This window comes from Oncorhynchus clarkii, chromosome 2 (genome assembly GCF_045791955.1).
Source record: "Oncorhynchus clarkii lewisi isolate Uvic-CL-2024 chromosome 2, UVic_Ocla_1.0, whole genome shotgun sequence".
Lineage (NCBI taxonomy): Eukaryota > Metazoa > Chordata > Actinopteri > Salmoniformes > Salmonidae > Oncorhynchus > Oncorhynchus clarkii.
Window position 1 is genome coordinate 55,126,846 of NC_092148.1, and position 25,838 is coordinate 55,152,683.

A 25,838-nucleotide genomic window follows, 5' to 3' on the forward strand; every position below is an offset into this window, starting at 1 on the left:
ATGTATATAAAACACAGGAAAATCTCGTTTTTGACTGCACTGGGCCTTTAAATGATGTGTTACTTATTGTAACCACAATGACATGATGATTTTAGTTGGCATATGCCTATCTGATTCCTCCATGTGTCATGTAGAAATGTTGTCAGTTAAGGTTTAACAGGTAAATTAACAAACATATTGATTAGAATGATGTATTACATTCAACTCATATGACTGCAGCGAGTTCGACATGATGCACTAAAAGAATACTTAATCATAGCAAATTGTGTACACATATGCCCGAGAGATGTCCATGAAAAAAAGGAAAATAAAAGATGCTTCCTTAGAAAGCAGGTGCGATCATCAGACAAACATTCTCAAGTCTCAACCACAATGGACATATAACAAATCACTGAATCACACCATTTCAATGTCTGCTACACTTTAGCCATTGGTGAAAGAAATCAGCAAAACACAGCTAAAGTTCGTGGTTGATAAGGCAACAGTGGGAGAGAGAAGTGGAGAGACCGACTCTCCCGTGGATGGAAGTGTAGATGGCGGAGAGCCAGTAGCATTGAGTGTGTAAACATAAGAGTGTACACGACTTAACAACAGGACAGCATCTGAAGCAGTAGTCTGTACTGTCTCTGATAGACCTTGCAGGAGAGAAAGAGCTAAGGCACAGCAGCACCAGTGTCACTGCATCCGTGCTAATTTGGCCGCAGTTGTGCAGTTATGAGGTATCGTTGAGGAGAGGCCATGTCAAAGGAATGGACATGGGACCTCAGAGGGTCTGGGTCCACGTTCCTAGCTCTAGCAGTTGGACTCCTTCTCGTTGACGGGGAAGTAGCCTTCCTTGGTGGGAGGGTGTCTCTGACGGAGGCTGTCCCCATCGCCAGGAAAGATGGCCAGCAGCTTCTCCTGCTCCTTCTTGGTTTTAGGTAAGTCAGTGGATGCCGTGGTCAGGATTGTAAAGCGCTACAGAACAACAGAGGAAATAGACAACAACTATTGTAGATGCTTTATTGTCACATACACCGGATAGGTGCAGGACATGATTGGTTTGTTATATTGGTTTGTATTGATTTCTAAGTTACAGTAGCTTAAGCCATGACATGCGACAATAGCAAACAGAGGGTGAAACAGTGGGTGGTGTGTGTGACTAACCTCTTTCAGGGTGCCTTCCACAGAACACATTTTGATGACCACCCAGAGGGGAACACAGAGCATGGAGGACAGGGCCAGGAGCCAGCCCAGGCAGTAGCCCCACCAAGGGTACACATACTCATTGTTGTACTTCAGAGGGGTGTACTTGATCAGGGAGAAGGCAAAGGTACCCTGCAGAGGCAAATAAATGCAATCATTTGTGTCTCCGTGACAGTCACTGGTTGCTACGTCCTAGGTTGAGTCAAAAACATTTTTTTTGTGTTGATTTAAAAACAACAATACTGACTTGCTTTCATTTGGGTCTTATCCTCCTTTTGAACCTTTTCCACTTTCTACAAAATCTCTGTGAATTTGATTAGCCTAGCTGTGCAATGTCAGATGCTTTTTCAATAGTAACCACCAGGGGGCACCCCTCAGTCAAGAGACATAACAGGGTTTAGTTCAGAAGAAAAATACTCACTAAGCAGGTAGCAGGAGTGAAGAACATCCAGCAGTATTTGATAATAGGTCCGGGACGGTAGCCAATCATGTCCTCAATATTGTCATAGAAACGGTCAGCACCTACAGGAACAGCGAGGAAAGAGAAGATGAATGAGACAGGAGTCAGCAGCGGACAGATACTCATTAAAGTTTCAAGTTTTATTTGTCTTATGTACGGGGTACACATGGTATACACTGAGTGTACCAAACTTTACACCTTACTAATATTGAGTTGCACCCCCCTGCACTTTTGCCCTCAGAACAGCCTCAATTTGTCAGGGCATGGACTCTACAAGGTGTTGAAAGCGTTCCACAGGGATGCTGGTCCATGTTAACTTAGTTGTGTCAAGTTGGCTCGATGTTCTTTGGGTGGTGGACCATTCTTGATGCACACAGGAAACTGCTGAGCATGAAAAACCCAGCAGCGTTCCAGTTCTTGACACATACCGATACGCCTGGAACATACTACCATACCCCGTTCAAAGGCACTTGTTAAATATTTTGTCTGCGCCCATTCACCCTTTGAGTGGCCCACAAACACAATCCATGTCTCAATTGTCTCAAGGCTTAAAAATCCTTCTTTAATCTACACTGACTGAAGTGGATTTAACAAGTGACATAAATAAGGGATCATAGCTTTCACCTGGATTCACCTAGTCAGTCTGTCATGGAAAGAGCAGGCGTTCCTAATGTTCTGTATACTCAGTGTACACATCCAACGAAATGCTTACTTGCAGATTCCTTCGACATCACAATAAGAAATTACTAAAATACTTCTAGTAAGTTAAACCACAAGTAAATGAAAAGTCATTATTACTTAAGATGCTTATGTGGTACTGACTCAAAACTAAATGAGATGTCACATCAACTCAATTTAAAGTTATGAAAACGAATGTACTTTTTTTTTACCAGCATGCTCTACTGCAGGTAATTAAAACATATATATTTTTTATATCTGTTTTTTTGCATGTGCGTTGAATGATTGACTGATTAATCTTATGCTACACAAAGATAGATAAAAAAAAAATGAAACTAATCCAATCATTTAGCTAGATTTTCTTGTACCTTTCACTGAAATGGTTGTTCCAGTTTAGGCTTAGGTAGTCTCCTTCCACTGTTCCTAACACTGGCAGTCATTATGAATGCAGATTGCTGGTGACAAAAAAATAACAACTGTTGGATTTCCTAACTATTTAGTATGTTTGGGTGTATTGTGATAAAGAGTTTAATTATAATGATAATATTTGCCTAGGAGCTCACTTGGCGGAGGCCACCGGTCTGAAAAAAAACAAATTCAGCAACCATATCTCTGTCACTAACAAATGCAGTTATGGGTGATAACTGTACAATTCACTCGAAAAGGCAAGGCACCCTGGGAAATTATACTGGTGGCACGGCTTAGGTGGGGTGCTGCTCAACATTTTCAAACTGACAACCCAAATCTGGACCGCCTACAGGGTCACAGTGACTATCGGTTTGAGTAAAGGCTACAAAATCACTTTAAGTAACTGTACTGAGATATACATGTATGCAGTGCAACAGGTTTCCTCCAAAGTTTTGAGTAATGAGAGCACATTAAGGTTTACAGTGTGTGAGCTAAGGTGCAGAGAATCAAAGCAGGTGGTCAGTCCAGTTCAAGTGTTCAGCAGTCTGATGGACAGCAGATAGAAACTGTCTCTGAGCCTGTTGGTATCAGACCTCATGCTCCAATATCGTCTGCCTGACGATAAGGGAGTGAACAGCTCGCGCGCAGTTGGGGTGTGTAGGGTCCTTGATGATGCTGCGGGCCTTCCTCAGGCACCGTTTCGGTACACAATACAAATGTGTAACAGCTCGCTAAAAGTTGTATCAATCTCATCAAAAATATATATAATTCAAAATGGTCTAATAATATCATATTCAGCCAGTTGTTCATCTCCCAGATGCCCTTTCACTTCTATTAATAGCAGACTACTGCTGGATGGCAGAGGATGGCTCAATGAAAATACCCCATTTGTCATGCTAATGTACCCCTCAATGCATTCCCACATAACTTGGCTAAACACTCACCATAAATCCAAGCAATGCAAACAGTCTCAAAGACAGCCACAAAGAGCAGGCACGTCCCACTGGCAGCATAGTAGTCAAAGAGTTGGAAGACGTACATGCCTCCCTGGAGAGAGAAATGTGTTGCGTTACGGCAGGGCAGCTAGGAACACTTTTTCTATTTCATCGTCCCCATGCCACCTCCAAGACCACATGTAGAACAACAAAATCAAATGTCGTTGCATTTTGGTACACCAGGAGTAGATTCATTTCCAATGGAACGCTGCGTTTGCCTTGCAGCCTTGCATTGCAGAGGCAGTTGCGGTGTGATTTATCAAACGTACGTGTCAAACTGTGTGCGTCGACGGCTTGACGGAAATGGTAGCAGAAGGTGAGTGTTGAACTTTTGCTGCACACATATCCAGATGATTGCTGCGTACCATTTTGCGCAATAACACTGTTGGTGTGATTGAGGCATTAGAGAGGCTAAACATCATGCACAGAATAAAGGTTCCCGATTTCAGTAACCTGCAGTATTTGGCTCTTTTTCTTAGCAACTTTCAATTCACGTGACAATGTGACATTCTCCATCTGTAGCTCAGTGCATGGCACTTGGAATGCCAAGGCAGTGGGTTCGATTCCCATTGTCCACCCATACGTAAAATGTATGCACCAATGATAGTCGCTTTGGATAAAATATTCTGATAAATGGCGTATGTTACAAGAAATAAAGCCCTAAATGAAAACCTTTGGGATTTCATTCTTGCTGCATATTCCAACTCCTCCTGAGACACCCGTGGAGAGTTGGGGTCAGAGCCGGGGTCAGAGCCAGGGTCAGCCATTTTACAAGCGTCCATGAACCAATCGGGGTCCTGGGTGGCATTTTAGGCTGTGGCCTACCTCTGTCAGCATGATGAGACCCATGAGGAAGGAGACAATGGCCACCGCCAAGATGAAGAGCTCTCTGCGGTTCTTACGACGAAAGGTTTTAGGGTACATGTCCACCATGGCCGTCACCAGACTCTCCACACACACAAACTACAGCAGTGGAGAGAACAGAGGGGATGCTGTGTCACTGATTTAAGAAACACCACTGTGGACATTGTTAGAGCAGTGTTTACAAGCATATTGTGTGTGTGTGTGTGTGTCAGAAAGAGAGTTGGTGAGTAGGAGAGAGAGAGAGAGAGAGAGAGAGAGAGAGAGAGAGAGAGAGAGAGAGAGAGAGAGAGAGAGAGAGAGAGAAAGAGAGAGTGAGTGAGCGAGACAAAGAGAAAACGAGAGTGAGCAAGAGAGAGAGAGAGAGAGAGAGAGAGAGAGAGAGAGAGAGAGAGAGAGAGAGAGAGAGGAGACAGAGTGCTACTCTAGCCTCACCTGGCTGTCCAGACCCAAAAAGACGATCATGATGAAGAAGAAACAGGCCCAGAGAGGAGAGAAGGGCATCATAGAAACTGCACGGGGGTAGGCTATGAAGGCCAGACCAGGACCTGGTACAGAAAGGGTTAATACAGGTTTTACAACAGGTCATTACAGAATTGTCATCAAGTGAGCAGGACTTTGACCTCCACCCGATTGTATTGTGAAACTACTAGGTTATCTTTGAATTCTTTGAGCATTGAAAGTTCATTTTAAAGATTAACATGTCATTATCATGGAAAAGTCATTACAGCACAGTTTAACAAAGTGTTTTTCTCTTGAACAGTGTGGGACATGTACTGTACAGTCAATAGCTCCTTAAGTGGTGTGCAGCGTTTCTACTAATTCACATTCCAAAATATATTGCTGAAATGTACGTAAGTACTTAAAATAAAATACATGTTGAATTATGAAAAATGATGACCAGTTCCCCAATGATGAACTGCCAAGAAAGGTCTGTGTGTGTCTGTTAAAAATGACTACCAACCAGATTCTGCCACCTCTGAGATGGGCACGTTCTGCTCGTAAGACATGAAGCCCAGGATGGAGAAGATGGCAAAGCCTGCCACAAAGCTGGTCCCACTGTTCAGGAAGCATAGCGCCAAGCAATCTCTGTAACCCCAGAGAGGCAGTCATCAGCCAGGCATAGATACCAGCCATTACTGTATGTCACAGTAAAAATGAACAACTTCAAAGATAAATCAATAACATATTGTGAAACAGATACTGTACAAAATACAGATAAAGATACAGAACAAATGCTTCTGACCACCTGTTATTAGCGTACTAGGTTATTATTAGGGTGTAAAACAGAACAAATCACTTAGTCTTAGATGGTTATACCATGGATGATTTAGCTATTTGATTTATAATTTTAGGTCCCCTGTAGGTATGCCCCAAAAATATATAAAAAATATTTGATAACATTTTTAATTTATTTGAAATGCATTGAATAGCACATGTATAAATGGCAAAATGTACAGTCAAAAAATAAATCACAAGGAACAAGGTTTTGAAGTGGGGGTGGGACGCAAAAAATGACTTACATACACTACTGGTCAAAGGTTTTAGAACACCTACTCTATCAAGGGTTTTTCTTTATTTTTACTATTTCAGGAACTCCTTCAAGACTGTTGGAAAAGCATTCCAGGTGAAGCTGGTTGAGAGAATGCCAAGAGTGGTCAATGCTGTCATCAAATCAAATCAAATGTATTTGTCACATACATGTTAGATGTTAATGCGAGTGTAGCGAAATGCTTGTGCTTCTAGTTCCGACAATGCAGTAATAACCAACGAGTAATCTAACCTAACAATTCCAAAACTACTACCTTAGTGGCTAGTGATACATGTATTACATAAAGATGCAGTAGATGATATAGAGTACAGTATATATATATATATATATATTACATATGAGATGAGTAATGTAAGGTATGTAAACATTATATTAAGTAGCATTGTATAAAGTGGCTAGTGATATATTTTACATCAATTTCCATCAATTCCCATTATCAAGGCAAAGCGTGGCTATTTGAAGAAGAATCTCAAGTATAAAGTATATATTGATTTGTTTAACACTTTTTTAGTTACTACATGATTCCAAATGTGTTATTTCATAGTGTTGATGTCTTCACTGTTATTCTACAATGTAGAAAATAGTACAAATAAAGGAAAACCCTTGAATGAGTAGGTGTTCTAAAACTTCTGACCTGAGGTGTACTTCCATAATTTTGTAAAACCGGAACCAAGTTACCTTCAGGCGAGTCACATGACACTTGTGGGGGTAGTAGAACAACAAGAACAACCAAAACAAGTTTGTTTTCCTGAGAGTCTAGTGGGGTCATGTTCGTTTGTAGCCCAAACGGTTTGGATGCTACAGACAAAAGTTGGCACATAGTGTACTGTACCAACTTCAGATGAGTCCCGTGGGGCATGTGGGGGTCATAGAGCAAAACGGAGAACACCATCGTGTCCGTCTGGACGCTACAGACGTTTTTGTGAGAAGACCGATTTTCGGGATGTCTCCTGGTCTGACAAACAGCATTGTAGCTCTGTCACGTTCCACCAAAGATTCGGAAGACCGACATAGGCGGATTGAGACACAGCTGATATCGCTAGCTTAAATAAACAGATTTATATGGGGATTTTTTTATTATATTAATTAGATTTGTGCATGGGTGCGTCGATCAACTCTAGGGGGTTTAAGACAGAGATACATCTGCTTATTGTTGGGTGTCAGTAATTTCTGACTAGGGTAAGTAGGAGGTGTAGGTGTAAGCATGTGTTCTGAGGTGAGCCCTGACCTGTAGCAGTTGTTATTGTACTTGTTGTAGCTTCCCAGAGCAGTCAGACACCCCAGACAGATGGCATAGGAGAAGAAGATCTGAGTCCCTGCATCCATCCATACCTAGAAAGAGGGAGAAATCATACCAATGCCTTTTCATTTGCTGGCAGAAACCATGGCATTGCTCCTGGCTAAAATCTTTAGTTCTCTGAAGCACGTCACTTTTGTCAAAGACAGCTATGAACCCCTTCCGGTGAGACATTTGGTATGACCTACACCTTCCTCATTCTATGGTAAAAACATGTCACCCCATTTCTCATCACTTATGTGACCACCCACCATGGCCACCCCCCAGTATGCTGGCTCTCCATCGCTATGGCTCCCCAGCGCCAAGTGTGGTACTTTTCCACCACAGACTCTGTGAACAACCAGCATAACACAGTTCCAATTTGAATTAGGGTGCCCTTTGTTCTCCCTATTCACCAAAGTCGTGCTGAAGCACTGAGGGCACGTTTCAGTCAGCTGCCTAGCAGCCAGGAATACTTCTGTATGTGTCCCAAATGGCACCCTATTGCCCATGTAATGCACTACTTTTGACCAGGGCCTGTAGGTAGTGCACTTTATAGAGTGTGGGTTGCTATTGGGACACAGTCTTTGACTTAGCTAGTCCAGTGCAAAGACACAAGCGCAGGCCAATTAAGAACAAATTCTTATTTACAATAACGTTAGGGAGTGAGCGCAACATGTATGTAACACACAAATAGGTTAAACAACATCATCCAAACAAACAGTCGAAAATACTAAAAAATCACAGTCAGTAAAACTCTCTCTCTATCTCGTAACCAGACGAGAACTAGCCTAGCAGCTGTGTTTGCTGACCACATTCCTCATGCCGGTGTTCATGAGACATTTATCACCCGTCCACTCGTCAAATATTCCTGCGGACTGCCAACTTTACAGATTCAGTCGTTCTCTGGCACAGCATTAGTTTGAGAGACAACGTCCCCCTGGTTTCTCCAATGTCATGTTCTTCTCATGATCAGACGTGTTTTCATTTGTTTAATGATCGATCTTGATAATCTTGATAACAATCTTGGTGATATTGAGTTAGATCCCTGAAAATGCTAAGCACAGCATAACAGTCACTTCAACAGCTCAACGAATGAAATGAATAATTAAGTGTTCAAGTTCTACTGTATGTGGCCATTCATATTGTCATCATAAACTAGGGACAAGAGGTGTGGCGGTGAGAGTATTATTTTTTTTATTGCTGACAGGCAGAGGTCAGAGGAACACTGGGTAAGTCAGTCTATAGGGTTATTGTGTCAAGCTGTTGGGTATTCCACTTCCCACAGTGATGGTATGGGTGTGTTTGTATGTATAATGTGTGTGTGTGGTTGGGGGGGGTTGGTTGTGTCTGTGTCTGTGTCTGTGTCTGTGTGTGTGTGTGTGTGAAAGGGCTGTGGGCGTTTTCCACTTCCCACAGATGTGATGGTATTGGTGTGTTTGTACATATAATGTGTGTGTGTGTGTGTGTGTGTGTGTGTGTGTGTGTGTGTGTGTGTGTGTGTGTGTGTGTGTGTGTGTGTGTGTGTGTGTGTGTGTGTGTGTGTGTGTGTGTGTACAGTACATGTACCTGTGGATCTGACAGGCGGCCCAGGTCTGGGTAGAGGTAGAACTTGATTCCTATGAAGGCTCCAGGCAGGGTGACCCCTCTGATGAGCAGGATAGACAGCATGATGTAGGGGAAGGTGGCTGTGAAATATACCACCTGAGGGGGATGGAATGGGAAAGGGAAAGGGGGATACCTAGTCAGTTGTCCAACTGAATGTATTCAACTGAAATGTGTCTTCCGCATTTAACCCAACCCCTCTGACTCAGAGAGGTGCTGCCTTAATCGACATCCACGTTGTCGGCGCCCGGGGAACAGTGGGTTAACTGCCTTGCTCAGGGGCAGAACGACTGATTTGTACCTTGTCAGCTCGGGGATTAGATCCAGCAACCTTCCGGTTACATGCTGCTATGGTATGTACAGTGCAGGACAATACAGCACCAAGGGTCACATGTGGGTTAACCAAGGGTCTACTAATAACAACAAGCAAAAAAGTCATTGAATGGTCTCTAATCACCTCAGCTATCACGTTATCTGCCAGACTTCAAAAGGACCACATATCTAGAGTACTTGGCTGTCCAAAGGTGTGAAGCAACATTGCAAAAATGCATAGAAATGTCCTGAAAAAGTGACCTGAATGACCAGGAGCAACTCTTAGTCATATTCAGTGTCATAGACTCTGACATGGACTGTTTCAAATCTAAGAGACTATCCTGTAAGAAAACCTTTCTATACAACTGCGCTGTTAAGTGGAACAAACTACCACAACAACTTAAAGCTATGCCGACCAGAACTTATTTTTAAAAGTATGTCAAAAGCTGGCTGATGACTGAACCATAGACCCATTTTCATGTCTGTATCTACAGTATGTAATGTATCTAAGTCTGCATCTATCTAATGTATTGCACCATGCACTTTAAGGTACCACAATCAAGGGATCAATCAATGAAGTGCCCAGAGGTTCTTCCTGGTCAAAAACTGCATTAGGGAGGCTCACAGAGAGAGGATGTAGAATAGAGCCCTTTACCTTTCCAGTCGACTTGACTCCCTTCCAGATACAGAAGTAGACTAGTACCCAGGCTATGGCCAGACACAGAACCAGGTCCCAGTTGAGAGATCCTATATGATCTATGCCAGAGGAGATACGCAGAACCCTCCGTCTACACACACATGCACGCACGCCGGTGCACACACACACCAACACACACATACATACACACACACACACACACACACACACACACACACACACACACACACACACACACACACACACACACACACACACACACAAATATGAGATGACTGTCAGTCTGATCATTATTTAGACATGAATATCTAACATGAACACTAAGCTCAAATATTACAGCAACAGTAATGTTGAAGCTTGTTAATTATTTACCTTAGGGGAGCATGTCATGTATATTATTTCTCAGGACGTCACACAGCCCTCCAATTCAGCCTCAAGCCAGCCTGTTTTCGTATTCAGCAGTGCTACACCAGTTGGCAAGACAACGGCCATTTGGCTGAGGAATAAACAGTAGGCCAACCGAGCTCCTTAAGGAGATGGAGAAACAATAGACTCTAAGCAGCACTTAGTACTTACTCCCAGAACTCAATGACAGGAGACGTGGCGTTCAGACGTGGCTGATTGAAAGAGCCATTCCTCCTCTGGAACTCCATGCAGGAATCTTGAGAACAGAGATGCATAACAAGTTCACACACACGTTTACTGAGGACACCGGCTATGTTTTTTCTAGGTAACCCAACTCTATTGTAACGTTACGTAAGGTTACGTGAGACATCAAATAGTCAGGGACGTTTCTGTGTATGGTGGCATTTTGGAGTTTTCCTTATTCAATCTCGTTTCCCGAGGGCAACTCTGTCTCGAGGGCAGAAACAATGTGAATGTTTAGGCAAATACGATCACTTAAGTTGAAGTAATCCGAATTGGTTAGGGTTGGTTTAGGGGTTGAGTAACATTCGAACCAGCAACTTTGCCCGTGAGCTTTCATCATACCAATCACATTAGTTCTGCCTTTAGGCAGAGCTTCATCGAGATTGAATAAGGAAAAGTCCACTGGTGGATCTCTGACCTGTGTTCCATGTGTTGTTGCAGGAGGCCCAGGGCAGGTCCCAGGTGAAGGAGTAGGACAGGTAGAAGATGGCCCAGGCCAGGACGATGATGTAATAGAAGTTCAACAGAGCCACAATGACTTGTGTGGCATAGCCCACTCCTGCAGCAAGGACAAAGGGAAGCATTGTGTCATGGCTCCACCTGTCACCAGAGGGCGGCAGAGACCGTTCCTAGAGACATTAACGACACTCAGGTGTGTTCAATTTACTCATTATGATTTCCCTGAAGAGGTGTTTTCTGTTGTCCTTTGCAGAACTGTGAATTGTTTCCTGAGAGTGAGTTTGTTTCCTGAGAGTGAGTTTGTGACTTAGTGGTTGTTGGTTTCCCCCAAGTGTACTGTGATCCTGTGGCTACTGTTTCTCAGTGAAGTATTATGTTTATCCTTAACCACTGATTCCTCATCTGGTCTCTTCTCTGCACCTGGGTCCAACTTTTTTTAAATATTTAAATAGGCAAGTTAGTTAAGAACAAGTTCTTAGTTACAATGACAGCCTACCCCGGCCAAACGATGCTGGGCCAATTGTGTGCCGCCCTATGGGACTCCCAGTCACAGCTGGATGTAATACAGCCTGGATTTGAACCAGGGATGACTCTTGCACTGAGATGCATTGCCTTATCCTGCTGTGCCCCTCGGGAACCTTACCACATCACACATTGTGGTTAGCTATGATAATGTTGAATACAATGACACATGAAAACCATGACTCTATTCGCATTGCTTTTTCATCTCCGACTTCACCATTTCTCACCCGGTAGCCTATCTGGTTCATGTGTGAAGGTCTACAGTCATATTGTCCTTATTGGGGGCCAATTGAATGACTGAAGTGTTGGATACTTGGAAGTCTGCCAGTGTTGGTGGCATGCTAACCATAACATCAACCTCCTGCTACTATTCTACAGTACATACTGGCAGACACGCATGCAGAAAAACACACACTTACTGTAGATCATTCTCAGAATTTCTTCTCTTAATCTATTAAGTAAGCAGACATGCCCGGGTGTAGTTACCTTGAAAGGCATTCCTATACAGTGCACACTAAACAAAATGGAGTTCTAAACAGTAGATGTGAGAGGAGGATCACCTTCAAACAGTGGAGTGATCTTCCTCCAGCAGGTAATGCCTCCCTCGCTGGTGAACTGTCCCAGGGCTGTCTCCAGGAAGAACACTGGTATCCCACAGGTGAACAGGAAGATGAGGTAGGGGATGAAGAAAGCACCTGTTTGATAGAGGGGGGAAGGAGAGGAGTTAACAAGGTGTTGTCGCATGTGTTAGAACGCCACTGTGATATGAGGTCAGATAACATAACCAATCAACAAGGATGCAGCATTTCAGGGCTGGACACTAAAATTGGAGTGTACCAAAGGATGAATTGATTGATTTGCGCAATTGTTGTAAGTCAGCATCCGACCTATCCATCGCTGGGTGGGATATCCAAATAATGTTTATTCACCAAATAGCGTTAAAATGTTTATCACATTTTTCAGAAAATGTCAAGTTTGCAGTTATCAGCCTGATAACAAAGCTAGCTAATGATGAAATTTTACAAATATATTAGAAATGGGAGCAGGACACATAGGCCTACTCACTGGCAAAAACTGGTTGAATCAACATTGTTTCCACGTCAATTCAACCCAAAAATTCTATGTGATGACGTTGAATCAACGTGAAAAACTGATAGGATTTTTAAAAAGTCATCAATGTAAGGGAATGTCATTTTTTTTCACCCAACTTCTTACCTAAATCCAATGACAAGGTGACATTTTTGTTTGATTTCGAGGTGAATTATCGTTAGTTGACATCTCAACCAAACGTAAATCAAATCTAGACGTTGAACTGACATCTGTGCAGAGTGGGTATGAATCAATACTTTTTGTTCTGATGGAATGATAGGTCTAGAGACATACAAACTATCAAGTATTATACAAACTATTAAGAAACTCAGAACTACTTTGTGCACTTGAGAACAGTTTCTCCAGAGAAGGAACAAAGACAACCTTAGTCAACAACAGTGAACTTTGACCTGGGCAAGCCCAGGTTGACCAGCTTGACATCAGAGTATCACATACCATAGCCCACCCAACAATACAGTAGGACAGCCAGTATGTATTTATCCCTAATTCCACAACATATTGGCATATAACATTTTTTTTAACTTAAAAGAGCAATTCCAAAGTATTCAGCCTGTTGAAAAACGTATTTTAATTTGTGTCTCCATAATGTCATTGGATATAACAAATTCAATGAAATTAGTGTTAATCTTTTGACTTCTCTCATCTTGCCAATACAAACGGGAGTGTGTTGTTTGCTACTATTGGACTTCATGATTAATATGTTTTGAGTGTAGTCTTGGCAGGCAGCACAGAAACATAAATACATATCAATCTAAAAACAGCAATTGTTATCCACAATCTATTAGGAGGATGTATTGCTGAAAAACTATTTACATACCTCCAAATGAGCTCTTTTAAGGTTTTACGTCACTACTCATCCTTAAACAGATTCCATGCCCTTCATAATTCTTTATAGCGTTAAAGCACAATGTACTCCAAGGCTCCAGTGCCATTTAGGTTGATAACAACAGGCTTTGGGTCAGTTAACAACAATACAGTAGCTAAAATTACAATACATCTACAATATGAACTGCCACTGTTGTCCTGATCAATAGTACTGAAGGAGTACTCAATTATGTACCAATAATATGAACAAAATGACGTGTCACTGAGCACTGTGATGTTAACACCCACCTCCTCCGTTCTTGTAGCACAGGTAAGGGAAGCGCCACACGTTGCCCAGTCCTATGATCTCCCCGGCAACAGAAAGGACAAACTCCACCTTGTTTCCCCACTGGCCCCTCTCCTTCATCTTCTCATCGCTCTGTGGCACAATGTCCAGGGGCCGACTGTGGTCATTGGAGGGGTCCATCTTAGGCAGGCTCTCCATGTCGCCTGAGGAAGCAACACGTTAAAGTGAGTGGAGGAGAGGATAGACACCGGGAGAGTAACACTATTGTACCTCATTATATAGGCTAACCCCACAGCCTAAAGTATTGTATTGACTGTGTAGCTATTGTGAGGAGGGGAGGGGTTTCTGTGTATCTTTATCACACCACTCCCAGATCAACAGGCTTATCATAAAGTAAACACAACTTCACAGTCCCTAAGCCTCCCTGGGGACCATCTCCTGGAAATGAGGAATAGGGTGAGAAAAAGGTCTTTGAACGTGGCTCAAGAACATGGGGGTTATAGGGGGCATTGTATGGACTCAAACTATAAGTTATGAAGACTCCTAAGACAACAGCATGGAATACTAAAAACAAAGGCTGTGCATGCATCCCCTTTGAATGTTTGGAACAAAGGTCAAGCAGCAAGAGGTGTGAGGCAGGGACGAATTTCAAGACTTTCTGTAGTTCTAACGGAGGATTTACAGGAGGCACGAAAGTGTCAAACATGAAGTGGTGGTAAAAGTACCCATGTGTCATACTTGAGTAAAAGTAAAGATACCTTACTAGAAAATGACTCAAGTGAAAGTCACCCAATAAAATACAAATTGAGTAAAAGTATTTTCGTTTTAAATATACTTAAGTATCAAAAGTAAAAGTAAAAGTACAAATCATTTTGAATTCCTTATTAAGCATAGCCAGGGACACACTCCAACACTCAGACAGTGCACCAGATCAGAGGCAGTAGAGATGACCAGGGATGTTCTCTTGATAAGTGAGGGAATTCAACCATTTTCCTGTCCTGTTAAGCATTCAAAATGCTTTTGAGTGTCAGCAAAAAATGTATGGAGTAAAAAGTATTATTATCTTCTTGTAGTGGAGTAATGTTATGTAAATAGCAAAGTAAAGTATAGATACCCCCCAAAAAAACTACGTAGTACTTTAAGGTATTTTTACTTAAGTACTTTACACCAGTGCAAAACATGCATAGTCACATTGACATGTCATATATGCCACTCTGTCTCTCCCTGGCTAGAATGGGTCCACGGCTTTACGAGCTGGGCAACTCGTAGCTGGCCAATGTTCAGGGCCAGTGATGCTGAAAGAGTTTCTCTCTGTACAGGAAACAGGCAGCTCACTGACCGTGCTCACTGCTGTCATGTCTCATTAACAAGGCCTCTTGCTGCCCTCTCTTGCTTTCTCTCTCCCGGTTTCTCTTTCACTCTCTCTCTCTCCCTCTCTGTCTCTTCTTCCCTCTCTCTCACTCTTTCTCTCTCCCTCCTCGCTCTTTTCCTCTTTCTTTCTATCTCTCTCTCTGCCGCCCTTCTCTCTGCCTCTCTCCACTTTGGCTAGTCCAGTGGCCCCTCCTGTCACAGATCAAACTAAACAAATTCATGTTGAGTTTAGGTCCGTAACAACAGGAGAGATGGCTACCCCACTGTGCCAGAAGCCTTGAGAATGTGCTCTCAGCTCAGCCTCTCGTTGGCAGAGCAGGGTGGGGTGGATGGGATGGAGGGGAGAGAGCAAACATTTTCTGAGCCTGGGCCAAATTGTGGCCAGCGGTAAAAATAGAGTCCCTTGTTTTCAGAAGGTGTTTGGTGGGAATGAAGGCTTGGCATCATAAAGGAATGGAGACCCTTATTGGCCAGGGCTTCTTTGTGCTGCTCTGAAGGAGAGCAGAGCTCCAGGCTGCCAGGAAGCCTGATCACACTTTACCTTGGTTTTCACAGGCTCAGTGTGGGCCAAGGGGGCAGTGTGAAATTCCTTCACACTGAGATCTCTCCAGACTCCAGTCCAGGGGAGCAGTCCACACTTATTTTGAACTAGGTGAGAATAAACATTTGCCACATTATTTGTAACAGGACGGGACAGAAATAGCCAATTTGCAGATATATGCTTACAGAGAAGCTAGGGGAAGTGTGGGCTGTGAGAAATGAAGACCAAGACTGAGGAGGACTGAGCATGCCAAGCCTCAAGCCAAGCCACTGGGCCAGTGTTCACGACTCTCTTAAAGGCCTGCACTATAACAGACTCACTGACTGACTACAGCGGGTAGTCTACTGGATAACACTCCCCGTACTGTCGGAAAGGAACAAAGCTGCTTTCCACCCATTAGTCATCACTTTGATGATCAAAACACAACACAATATAGCGAAACGATGTTAGGGTTTTGTCATGGTTTATGTTTAGGAAACAGTTAGTTATTTCAATCATAGATAGACCATATGTGACTAATAATCAAAACCCTTAAGTAGAGTGGTTCCAAATCGGCATGTGCTTCCGAAAAGGGAATGCAGCCGTGAAGTAGCACAGAGCCATGAAGGAATGACTGCTCAGCTGCAGTGTTTATCGTATAAGGAATGAGCGTTACACCGAGGCCTGTACTCTGGAGCGGGATCGTGGAGGGAGGTGGAGGGAGGTTGGAGGTGGAGGGTCCATCATGGTCTGTGTCACAGCATCATCGGACTGAGCTTGTTCTCATTGCAGGCAATCTCAGCGCTGTGCGTTACAGGGAAGACATCCTCCTCCTTCATGTGGTACCCTTCCTGCAGGCTCATCCTGACATGACCCTCCAGCATGACAATGTCACCAGCCATACTGCTCGTTCTGTGCGTGATTTCCTGCAAGACAGGGATGTCAGTGTTCTGCCATGGCCAGCGAAGAGCCCGGATCTCAATCCCATTCAGCACGTCTGGGACCTGATGGATCGGAGGGTGAGGGCTAGGGCCATTCCCCCCAGAAATGTCCGGGAACTTGCAGGTGCCTTGGTAGAAGAGTGGGGTAACATCTCACAGCAAGAACTGGCAAATCTGGTGCAGTCCATGAGGAGGAGATGCACTGCAGTACTTAATGCAGCTGGTGGCCACACCAGAAACTGACTGTTAATCACCCCCCCCCCCCCTTTGTTCAGGGACACATATTCAATTTCTGTTAGCCACATGTTCAGTTTATGTCTCAGTTGTTCAATCTTGTATGTTCATACAATTATTTACACATGTTAAGTTTGCTGAAAATAAACGCAGTTGACAGTGAGTGGACGTTTCGTTTTAGGTAGTTTGAACAACCAGTTCATATACAAGATGTATACAAGATGTTAAGAACAGCTGCTCTTTCCATGACATAGACTGACCAGGTGAATCCAGGTAAAAGCTACAATCCCTTATTGTAGAAAAGGCTCACGGAGTTGGTGGAAGAATCCTTTAATTCATGGCCACTTGCTCAGCTGGGCAATGGGGCGCTTTAATTAGGTCAGGTGAAAATGTCCGACAGATCTCAACTCATTAAAAGGAGGAAATCGCCATCGCCCGATCTCGCTGCTTTCTCTTCCTTAACTCCGTCTAATCCAGAAGTTCTGTGCATCCACGAATCCACGTAAATCCACCAAACCTGTTACCATTCATCTGAACCTGTCCTCTGAACTATCTGTTGCGATCGGGAGAGCAGGCCATCAGGTATTGTTTATGGTTATTACCGCGGAGCGCGGCTTTGTGCGCACGCTTCAAACCTATTGTGTAATGTAAATGGTCAATGATCACGGCCCTACAGATCATCACAGGCCAATTATGCCATCGATATATGGTTAATATGTAATGAAATTACATGTACATATGAAGACAAACTTGAAAGGGTGAAATATGAAACTTCATTGTTTAAAGAACTGATCAATTCTGATATCAAAGTGATGGGGCTTATAGATTGGTTATTCAATCACTGTTTGAATTATTTGTATTATTCTTCTCATGATTATGATAAATAGTTACAAACCTAAATGACTCAAGGGTGATTCCTATTGACTTCTTAATTAACTGGATTGCTGAATTCCCTAATTATGTTAATAATGAGAATGATTGTTATGATTTGATCTTTGTGATTATGAATTTGATTGGATACATGTTATTCTGTTTCCTTTGTGATGCAGCACAGACAAACTACCCAGTAAATATACCACTTTATGGCTAAAGGAATTCCTGCCTCAATCTCATCCATTCCTCTGTCACCTGACCTGTGATCACCTGTTCACCTTCACTGTCAGTCATCCTATATCGAATCTTCCATTCCTCTCAAAAATTTTAGAAAAGGCTGTTGCGCAGCAACTCACTGCCTTCCTGAAGACAAACAATGTATAGGAAATGCTTCAGTCTGGTTTTAGACCCCATCATAGCACTGAGACTGCACTTGTGAAGGTGGTAAATTACTTTTTAATGGCATCAGACCGAGGCTCTGCATCTGTCGTCGTGCTCCTAGACCTTAGTGCTGCTTTTGATACCATCGATCACCACATTCTTTTGGAGAGATTGGATACCCAAATTGGTCTACACGGACAAGTTCTGGCCTGGTTTAGATCTTATCTGTCGGAAAGATATCAGTTTGTCTCTGTGAATGGTTTGTCCTCTGACAAATTAACTGTAAATTCCGGTGTTCCTCAAGGTTCCGTTTTAGGACCACTATTGTTTTCACTATATATTTTACCTCTTGGGGATGTCATTCAAAAACATAATGTTAACTTTCACTGCTATGTGGATGACACACAGCTGTACATTTCAATGAAACATGGTGAAGCCCCAAAATTGCCCTCACTAGAAGCATGTGTTTCAGACATAAGGAAGTGGATGGCTGCAAACGTTCTACTTTTAAACTCGGACAAAACAGAGATGCTTGTTCTAGGTCCCAGATTCTGTTGAATCTGACAATCTCAAATAAAACTGAAGGACCTCGGCGTTACTCTGGACCCTGATTTCTCTTTTGAAGAACATATCAAGACTGTTTCAAGGACAGCTTTTTTCCATATACGTAACATTGCAAAAATCAGAAACTTTCTGTCCAAAAATGATGCAGAAAAATTAATCCATGCTTTTGTCACTTCTAGGTTAGACTACTGCAATGCTCTACTTTCCGGCTACCGGGATAAAGCACTAAATAAACTTCAGTTAGTGCTAAATACGGCTGCTAGAATCCTGACTAGAACCCCCAAAAATGATTATATTACTCCAGTGCTAGCATCCCTACACTGGCTTCCTGTCAAGGCAAGGGCTGATTTCAAGGTTTTACTGCTAACCTACAAAGCATTACATGGGCTTGCTCCTACCTATCGCTCTGATTTGGTCCTGCTGTACATACAGTGCCTTGCGAAAGTATTCGCCCCCCTTGAACTTTGCGACCTTTTGCCACATTTCAGGCTTCAAACATAAAGATATAAAACTGTATTTTTTTGTGAATAATCAACAACAAGTGGGACACAATCATGAAGTGGAACGACATTTATTGGATATTTCAAACTTTTTTAACAAATCAAAAACTGAAAAATTGGGCGTGCAAAATTATTCAGCCCCCTTAAGTTAATACTTTGTAGCGCCACCTTTTGCTGCGATTACAGCTGTAAGTCGCTTGGGGTATGTCTCTATCAGTTTTGCACATCGAGAGACTGAAATTTTTTCCCATTCCTCCTTGCAAAACAGCTCGAGCTCAGTGAGGTTGGATGGAGAGCATTTGTGAACAGCAGTGTTCAGTTCTTTCCACAGATTCTCGATTGGATTCAGGTCTGGACTTTGACTTGGCCATTCTAACACCTGGATATGTTTATTTTTGAACCATTCCATTGTAGATTTTGCTTTATGTTTTGGATCATTGTCTTGTTGGAAGACAAATCTCCGTCCCAGTCTCAGGTCTTTTGCAGACTCCATCAGGTTTTCTTCCAGAATGGTCCTGTATTTGGCTCCATCCATCTTCCCATTAATTTTAACCATCTTCCCTGTCCCTGCTGAAGAAAAGCAGGCCCAAACCATGATGCTGCCACCACCATGTTTGACAGTGGGGATGGTGTGTTCAGGGTGATGAGCTGTATTGCTTTTACGCCAAACATAACGTTTTGCATTGTTGCCAAAAAGTTCAATTTTGGTTTCATCTGACCAGAGCACCTTCTTCCACATGTTTGGTGTGTCTCCCAGGTGGCTTGTGGTAAACTTTAAACAACACTTTTTATGGATATCTTTAAGAAATGGCTTTCTTCTTGTGGCTCTTCCATAAAGGCCAGATTTGTGCAATATAAGACTGATTGTTGTCCTATGGACAGAGTCTCCCACCTCAGCTGTAGATCTCTGCAGTTCCTCCAGCGTGATCATGGGCCTCTTGGCTGCATCTCTGATCAGTCTTCTCCTTGTATGAGCTGAAAGTTTAGAGGGACGGCCAGCTCTTGGTAGATTTGCAGTGGTCTGATACTCCTTCCATTTCAATATTATCGCTTGCACAGTGCTCCTTGGGATGTTTAAAGCTTGGGAAATCTTTTTGTATCCAAATCCGGCTTTAAACTTCTTCACAACAGTATCTCGGACCTGCCTGGTGTGTTCCTTGTTCTTCATGATGCTCTCTGCGCTTTTAACGGACCTCTGAGACTATCACAGTGCAGGTGCATTTATACGGAGACTTGATTACACACAGGTGGATTGTATTTATCATCATTAGTCATTTAGGTCAACATTGGATCATTCAGAGATCCTCACTGAACTTCTGGAGAGAGTTTGCTGCACTGAAAGTAAAGGGGCTGAATAATTTTGCACGCCCAATTTTTCAGTTTTTGATTTGTTAAAAAAGTTTGAAATATCCAATAAATGTCGTTCCACTTCATGATTGTGTCCCACTTGTTGTTGATTCTTCACAAAAAAATACAGTTTTATATCTTTATGTTTGAAGCCTGAAATGTGGCAAAAGGTCGCAAAGTTCAAGGGGGCCGAATACTTTAGCAAGGCACTGTACCTACACGTCACAAGACGCAGGCCTCAACTGGGATTCTCTGCCTCTAACCCTATTACAGGGGCTGAGTCACTGGCTTACTAGGGCTCTTTCATACCATCCCTAGGAGGGTTGAGTCACTGATGTGATATTCCTGTCTGGGTTGGCACCCCCCCGTGGGTTGTGCCGTGGCGGAGATCTTTGTGGGCTATACTCGGCCTTGTCTCAGGATGGTAAGTTGGTGGTTGAAGATATCCCTCTAGTGGTGTGGGGGCTGTGCTTTGGTTGGCAAAGTGGGTGGGGTTATATCCTTCCTGTTTGGCCCTGTCTGGGGGTGTCCTCGGATGGGGCCACAGTGTCTCCTGACCCCTCCTGTCTCAGCCTCCAGTATTTATGCTGCAGTAGTTTATGTGTCAGGGGGCTAGGGTCAGTTTGTTATATCTGCAATTCCTAAACACCTCGATGGGGAGCTCATGAGAAACAACAAGGATTTAACTTCCCATGAAGTTGAGGATGAGTGTGTCTGAAACAAGCACCACATGTAGGACCAAGTTTGTCTCGGTTTGTCTGTGTGTGATTACAGTGGTCAGTCACTCAGATCCATCCTAAGTGACACTTAGTCATTGGTTTTGGGCTAGCGGCTAGCCAATACTTGATAGTGTTACCAATACATTAACCTCATCCCCAGGCTTTGGATGAACACAGCTCCTGTCCTATCCGGTGTCCTGTGTGAATTTAAGTATGCTCTCTCTAATTCTCTCTTTCTCTCTTTCTTTCTCTCTCTCTGAGGATCTGAGCCCCAGGACCATGCCTCAGGACTACCTGACATGATGACTCCTTGCTGTCCCCAGTCCACCTTGCCGTGCTGCTGCTCCAGTTTCAACTGTTCTGCCTGTGATTATTATTATTTAACTATGCTGGTCATTTATGAACATTTTAACATCTTGGCCATGTTCTGTTATAATCTCCACCCGGCACAGCCAGAAGAGGACTGGCCACCCCACATAGCCTGGTCCTCTCTAGGTTTCTTCTGCTCTGCTTCTACACCTGCATTGCTTGCTGTTTGGGGTTTTAGGCTGGGTTTCTGTACAGCACTTTGAGATATCAGCTGAAGGGCTATATAAAGGGCTATATAAATACATTTGATTTGATCCTACCTGTCTGGCTACCCACACAGATTCCATTGATCTTTCACTTATTGATGTCACATGTTGAATCTACTTCAATAAGTGTAGATGAAGGGGAGTAGACAGTTTAAAGAAGGATTTTTAAGCCTTGAGACAATTGAGACATGGATTGTGTGTGTGTGCCATTCAGAGGGTGAATGGGAAAGACAAAATACTTAAGTGCCTTTGAACGGGGTATGGTAGGAAGTAGTAGGTGCCAGGCGCACCAGTTAGTGTCGAGTCCTGCAACGCTTCTGTGGTTTTCACGCTCAACAGTTTCCCGTGTGAATCAAGAAAGGTCCACCACCCAAAGGACATCCAGCCAACATGACACAACTGTGGGAAGCATTGGAGTCAACATGGGCCAGCATCCCTGTGGAACGCTTTCAACACCTTGTAGACTCCATGGCGTGACCATTTGAGGCTGTTTTGAGGTCAAAAGGTGGGGGGGTGCAACTCAATATTAGGAAGGTATTACTAATATTTGGTCTGCTCACTGTACTTAACAAAGTCATGACATTGCCTCTGCTTGTTTATTAAGAGACCTCATAACATAATAATACTCAGTCAATCAGTTAAAGACTCGCTGACAGACGACAGACTGTAAAGTCTCCAAACATCAGGTTCATGCACATGTTAACTTTTAATGTTTGTACAGTGGAAAATGCCAAACTTGATCACAGTTACCTGGCATAGAATAATGTAGCACTTTCAGATTGCCTGGCAGGTGCATTGGATTTCAATCCCATTACCAAACCCATTTAAAATGATAAAGTTGTATGATTTCATATTTGATCAAATTATTCAACAAATCTGTCTGGAATGATTTAACTTTTTATGTAAGACTTTCCACTGTATGATTGTGATACTGTACATCAATGTTCTCTATTCTCCAATATCTGAGTCCCATTGTTTGTTCGCGATAAGTTAAGTGAATGCTAAAAGTACCAGTCAAAAGTGGACACCTACTCATTCAAGGGTTTTTCTTTATTTGGACTATTTTGGAATCATGTAATAACCAAAAAAAGTGTTAAACAAATCAATATATTCTTTATATTTGAGATTCTTCAAATTAGCCACACTTTTTGGGTTACTACATGATTCCAAATGTGTTATTTCATAGTTTTGATGTTTATTTTTTTGTTATTTTACCTTTATTTAACTAGGCAAGTCAGTTAAGAACAAATTCTTATTTTCAATGACAGCCTAGGAACAGTGGGTTAACTGCCTGTTCTGCAATGTAGAAAATAGTACAAATAAAGAAAAACCCTGGAATGTGTGTGTCCAAACTTTTGACTGGTACTGAAGATCTGTGTAAAAACCCACCATATTGAGTGTGATCAAAATGTACTGTCAAGGCACAAGTTCCTGGATCAGTTGAGGACACAACTAAGTGAAAACCATCAGTGAAAATGTAAACTATTAAATAGATTTCCAACACAGGATCAGGTCTGCTAGAAGGACCCCGTATCATAGAGCAAAAAAATCAGAATCTTTTAATTAAGAACCAGAAAATCAAGAACCAAATTCAAAACTATTACTAAAAATATTACTGTACTGAATCGTTTTGTATGCCCATAACCCTGTCCGTCTGACAGAACAAAACAATAATATTGTAGATCAGTCCCATTTATCATAAAAGTGCAGCAGCTTAGGATGGGCAATGTACAGAGAATAACTTCCCCTGTGGCTCTGACTGCATCTATTGTGGTAACATTGTCACGATCGTCGTATTGAGGAGACCAAAGCGCAGTGTGGTGTGAATGCATACTTTAATGAATGGACAAATAAACACGACATACACTATACAAACTAACCAGACGACCGTGACCGCTATAGAAACTCTGTGCTAACATACAACATCACATAGACAATAACCCACGAACCCAAAATGGCAACCTAAATAGGTTACCCAATCAGAGACAACGATAAACAGCTGCCTCTGATTGGGAACCAATCCAGGCCACCATAGACCTACAATATGCCTAGACTAGACACACAGACCTAGACGTACAAAAACCCTAGATGAGACAAAAACACACATACCACCCTCGTCACACCCTGACCTAACCAAAATATATAAAGAAAACAAAGAATACTCAGGTCAGGGCGTGACAAACACATTACATATGGATGATCTCACTGTATTCCTGTAGAGTAATTATGCAGTTACTCTAGCCACAATATTGTTGCTAAGCTACATTAACTAAGCTACAATACAGTAGCTTAATAATTATCTTGTAATTGAGGAGTTGGAGTTGGGGGATGGTCCCGCTTTAAAATAACTACTAACTTATAAATACTTTATTTAGCACACAGTCTTCATAAGCATGGCATAAACCCAAACTATCTGTAAGCTTATGTCATACTGTGTATGGGTGTTTAAAGGGTGATATAACATCTCCTTGTGTAGGGTACATTGCCAAATAAGACAACAACCCAATCTAAATGTAACTCTAAAGACAAAAGAGCAAGGTAAATCATGCATGCTTCCAAAAGTTATTAATTAGCCAAGGTTAACCAGGTCAGTAGGGGTTGTGAATAACCATCCCTATACAGCAACACATTGCATTGGAAATTGTTTAGATGTTTAATGCATTTGAATGTGGTCACCAAGAGAAGAGCTGTCGACCTTCTCACTTCTCAGAGTATGTCCATGTCTTGAATATCTTAAAGACTGGGCACGCTCCATGGACAATAGCTCTACTCGATAGGGCAACATCTAGACTATTCCCAACGTCAGCTACAGTTTTCAACATTGTACAATCAGAAAAATGCCAAGTAATTTGTCACCAAATGCCCTAATAAGGAAGCATCACCAAACCAGATGAGATATCTTCATAAAGATAAACCAAGCGTGAAGCAGAGCCAACATCTAAGATTCCCAAGTGCTCACAGAATATTCATTAAACGTAACCATTCAACAAACGTGTTTTTAGAAGAGCCAAACTCATGCTAGCCTAAAATAAAGTAGGAAATATGTCACTGTAATTGTGCCTAATGCTTTCATCAGTACAGATGCATGGGAAAGTAAGCATTTTCTTCACCCAGTGGTACTCACCTTTCATAATAAAGACAGTCTGATGGTTCGAATGGTTAGCCAGATATTGGCCTGTTGGTGTCTAGGCTTTACTATATAACGTGCATGGAGGGGCGGGGGATCTCGGTAACTCCAAACTTAAGTTCAGCCTTCAATGAGCTTCTCGTTTACTTTGCTCTGCACCCTCTTCTACCCCCCCCCCCCGCCTAGTCCCATTCAGAAACCCCCACACACTCGCTCTCTCTCACCCACACACCCACACGCTCCATGCAGCACACTAGAGGTCTGTGCCGTCTCAGTGTGGTGGGCCGATTGCATAACCTTCGACACACATTCTCACAGGGTCTCTCTTTCGGCCTATGCACTCTTAGGAATGAGGGTACAGTATCGTTCCCTGGGGTACAAAAATATAAAAATACACAATGTACCTTCAGAGGTACACATAATGATCTCACATGGTATTGTTCGATGCCTTTTAGGGTACATACAGAGTATAATGGTAAATGTTTGTACCCTATATTTTGAATATAAAGGTACAATCACCACACACACTTACAAAAAATGGGTACAATGTGAAGGTACATTTCTGTTTCCCAGGGTACAAACACATTTTGTGTATCCTCAATATACTTAAGAATACCCAACATAAGGTACAATTATTAATTTTTGCCACCTCAAGGGAACTAATGGCTTTGTCACTGCGGTGGTACCCGAAAAAAAGGCAAAATGTTACCATAATATAATTATTATAATCATAATAATATCATATATGCTCTACTGCAGGTTGATTAATATCTGAGTTTTTGCATGTACATTGATTGAATGATTGATTGATTGATCTTATGCTACATCTTATGCTAATCCAATCAG

The 25,838-nt window shown here is 42.5% G+C and overlaps 1 protein-coding gene across 1 annotated transcript; it reads right to left on the bottom strand.

Moving 5' to 3' along the window:
* LOC139370084 (sodium- and chloride-dependent GABA transporter 2-like) lies at nucleotides 1-25,071 on the bottom strand. Its single transcript, XM_071109402.1, has 15 exons — nucleotides 24,990-25,071; nucleotides 13,843-14,043; nucleotides 12,180-12,314; nucleotides 11,057-11,197; nucleotides 10,567-10,651; nucleotides 9,988-10,120; nucleotides 8,985-9,119; nucleotides 7,368-7,471; nucleotides 5,552-5,676; nucleotides 5,023-5,135; nucleotides 4,552-4,689; nucleotides 3,676-3,778; nucleotides 1,607-1,707; nucleotides 1,147-1,317; nucleotides 1-957 (listed from the first exon to the last, which is right to left on the bottom strand). The coding sequence occupies exons 1-15, from the start codon at nucleotides 24,994-24,996 to the stop codon at nucleotides 793-795; spliced, it is 1,857 nt and encodes a 618-aa protein (XP_070965503.1). The 5' UTR covers nucleotides 24,997-25,071; the 3' UTR covers nucleotides 1-792.
* Between the last annotated feature and the right edge of the window lie 767 nt (nucleotides 25,072-25,838).

What these genes read in the sequence shown, in the direction of transcription:
- LOC139370084 (XM_071109402.1), bottom strand. An exon ending in CTCAGAGGTGGCAGAATCTG is followed by an intron (nt 5,136 to 5,551) that starts GTTGGTAGTCAT and finishes TTTCTGTACCAG; the next exon opens with GTCCTGGTCTGGCCTTCATA. An exon ending in TGGAAGGCACCCTGAAAGAG is followed by an intron (nt 958 to 1,146) that starts GTTAGTCACACA and finishes GTTGTTCTGTAG; the next exon opens with CGCTTTACAATCCTGACCAC.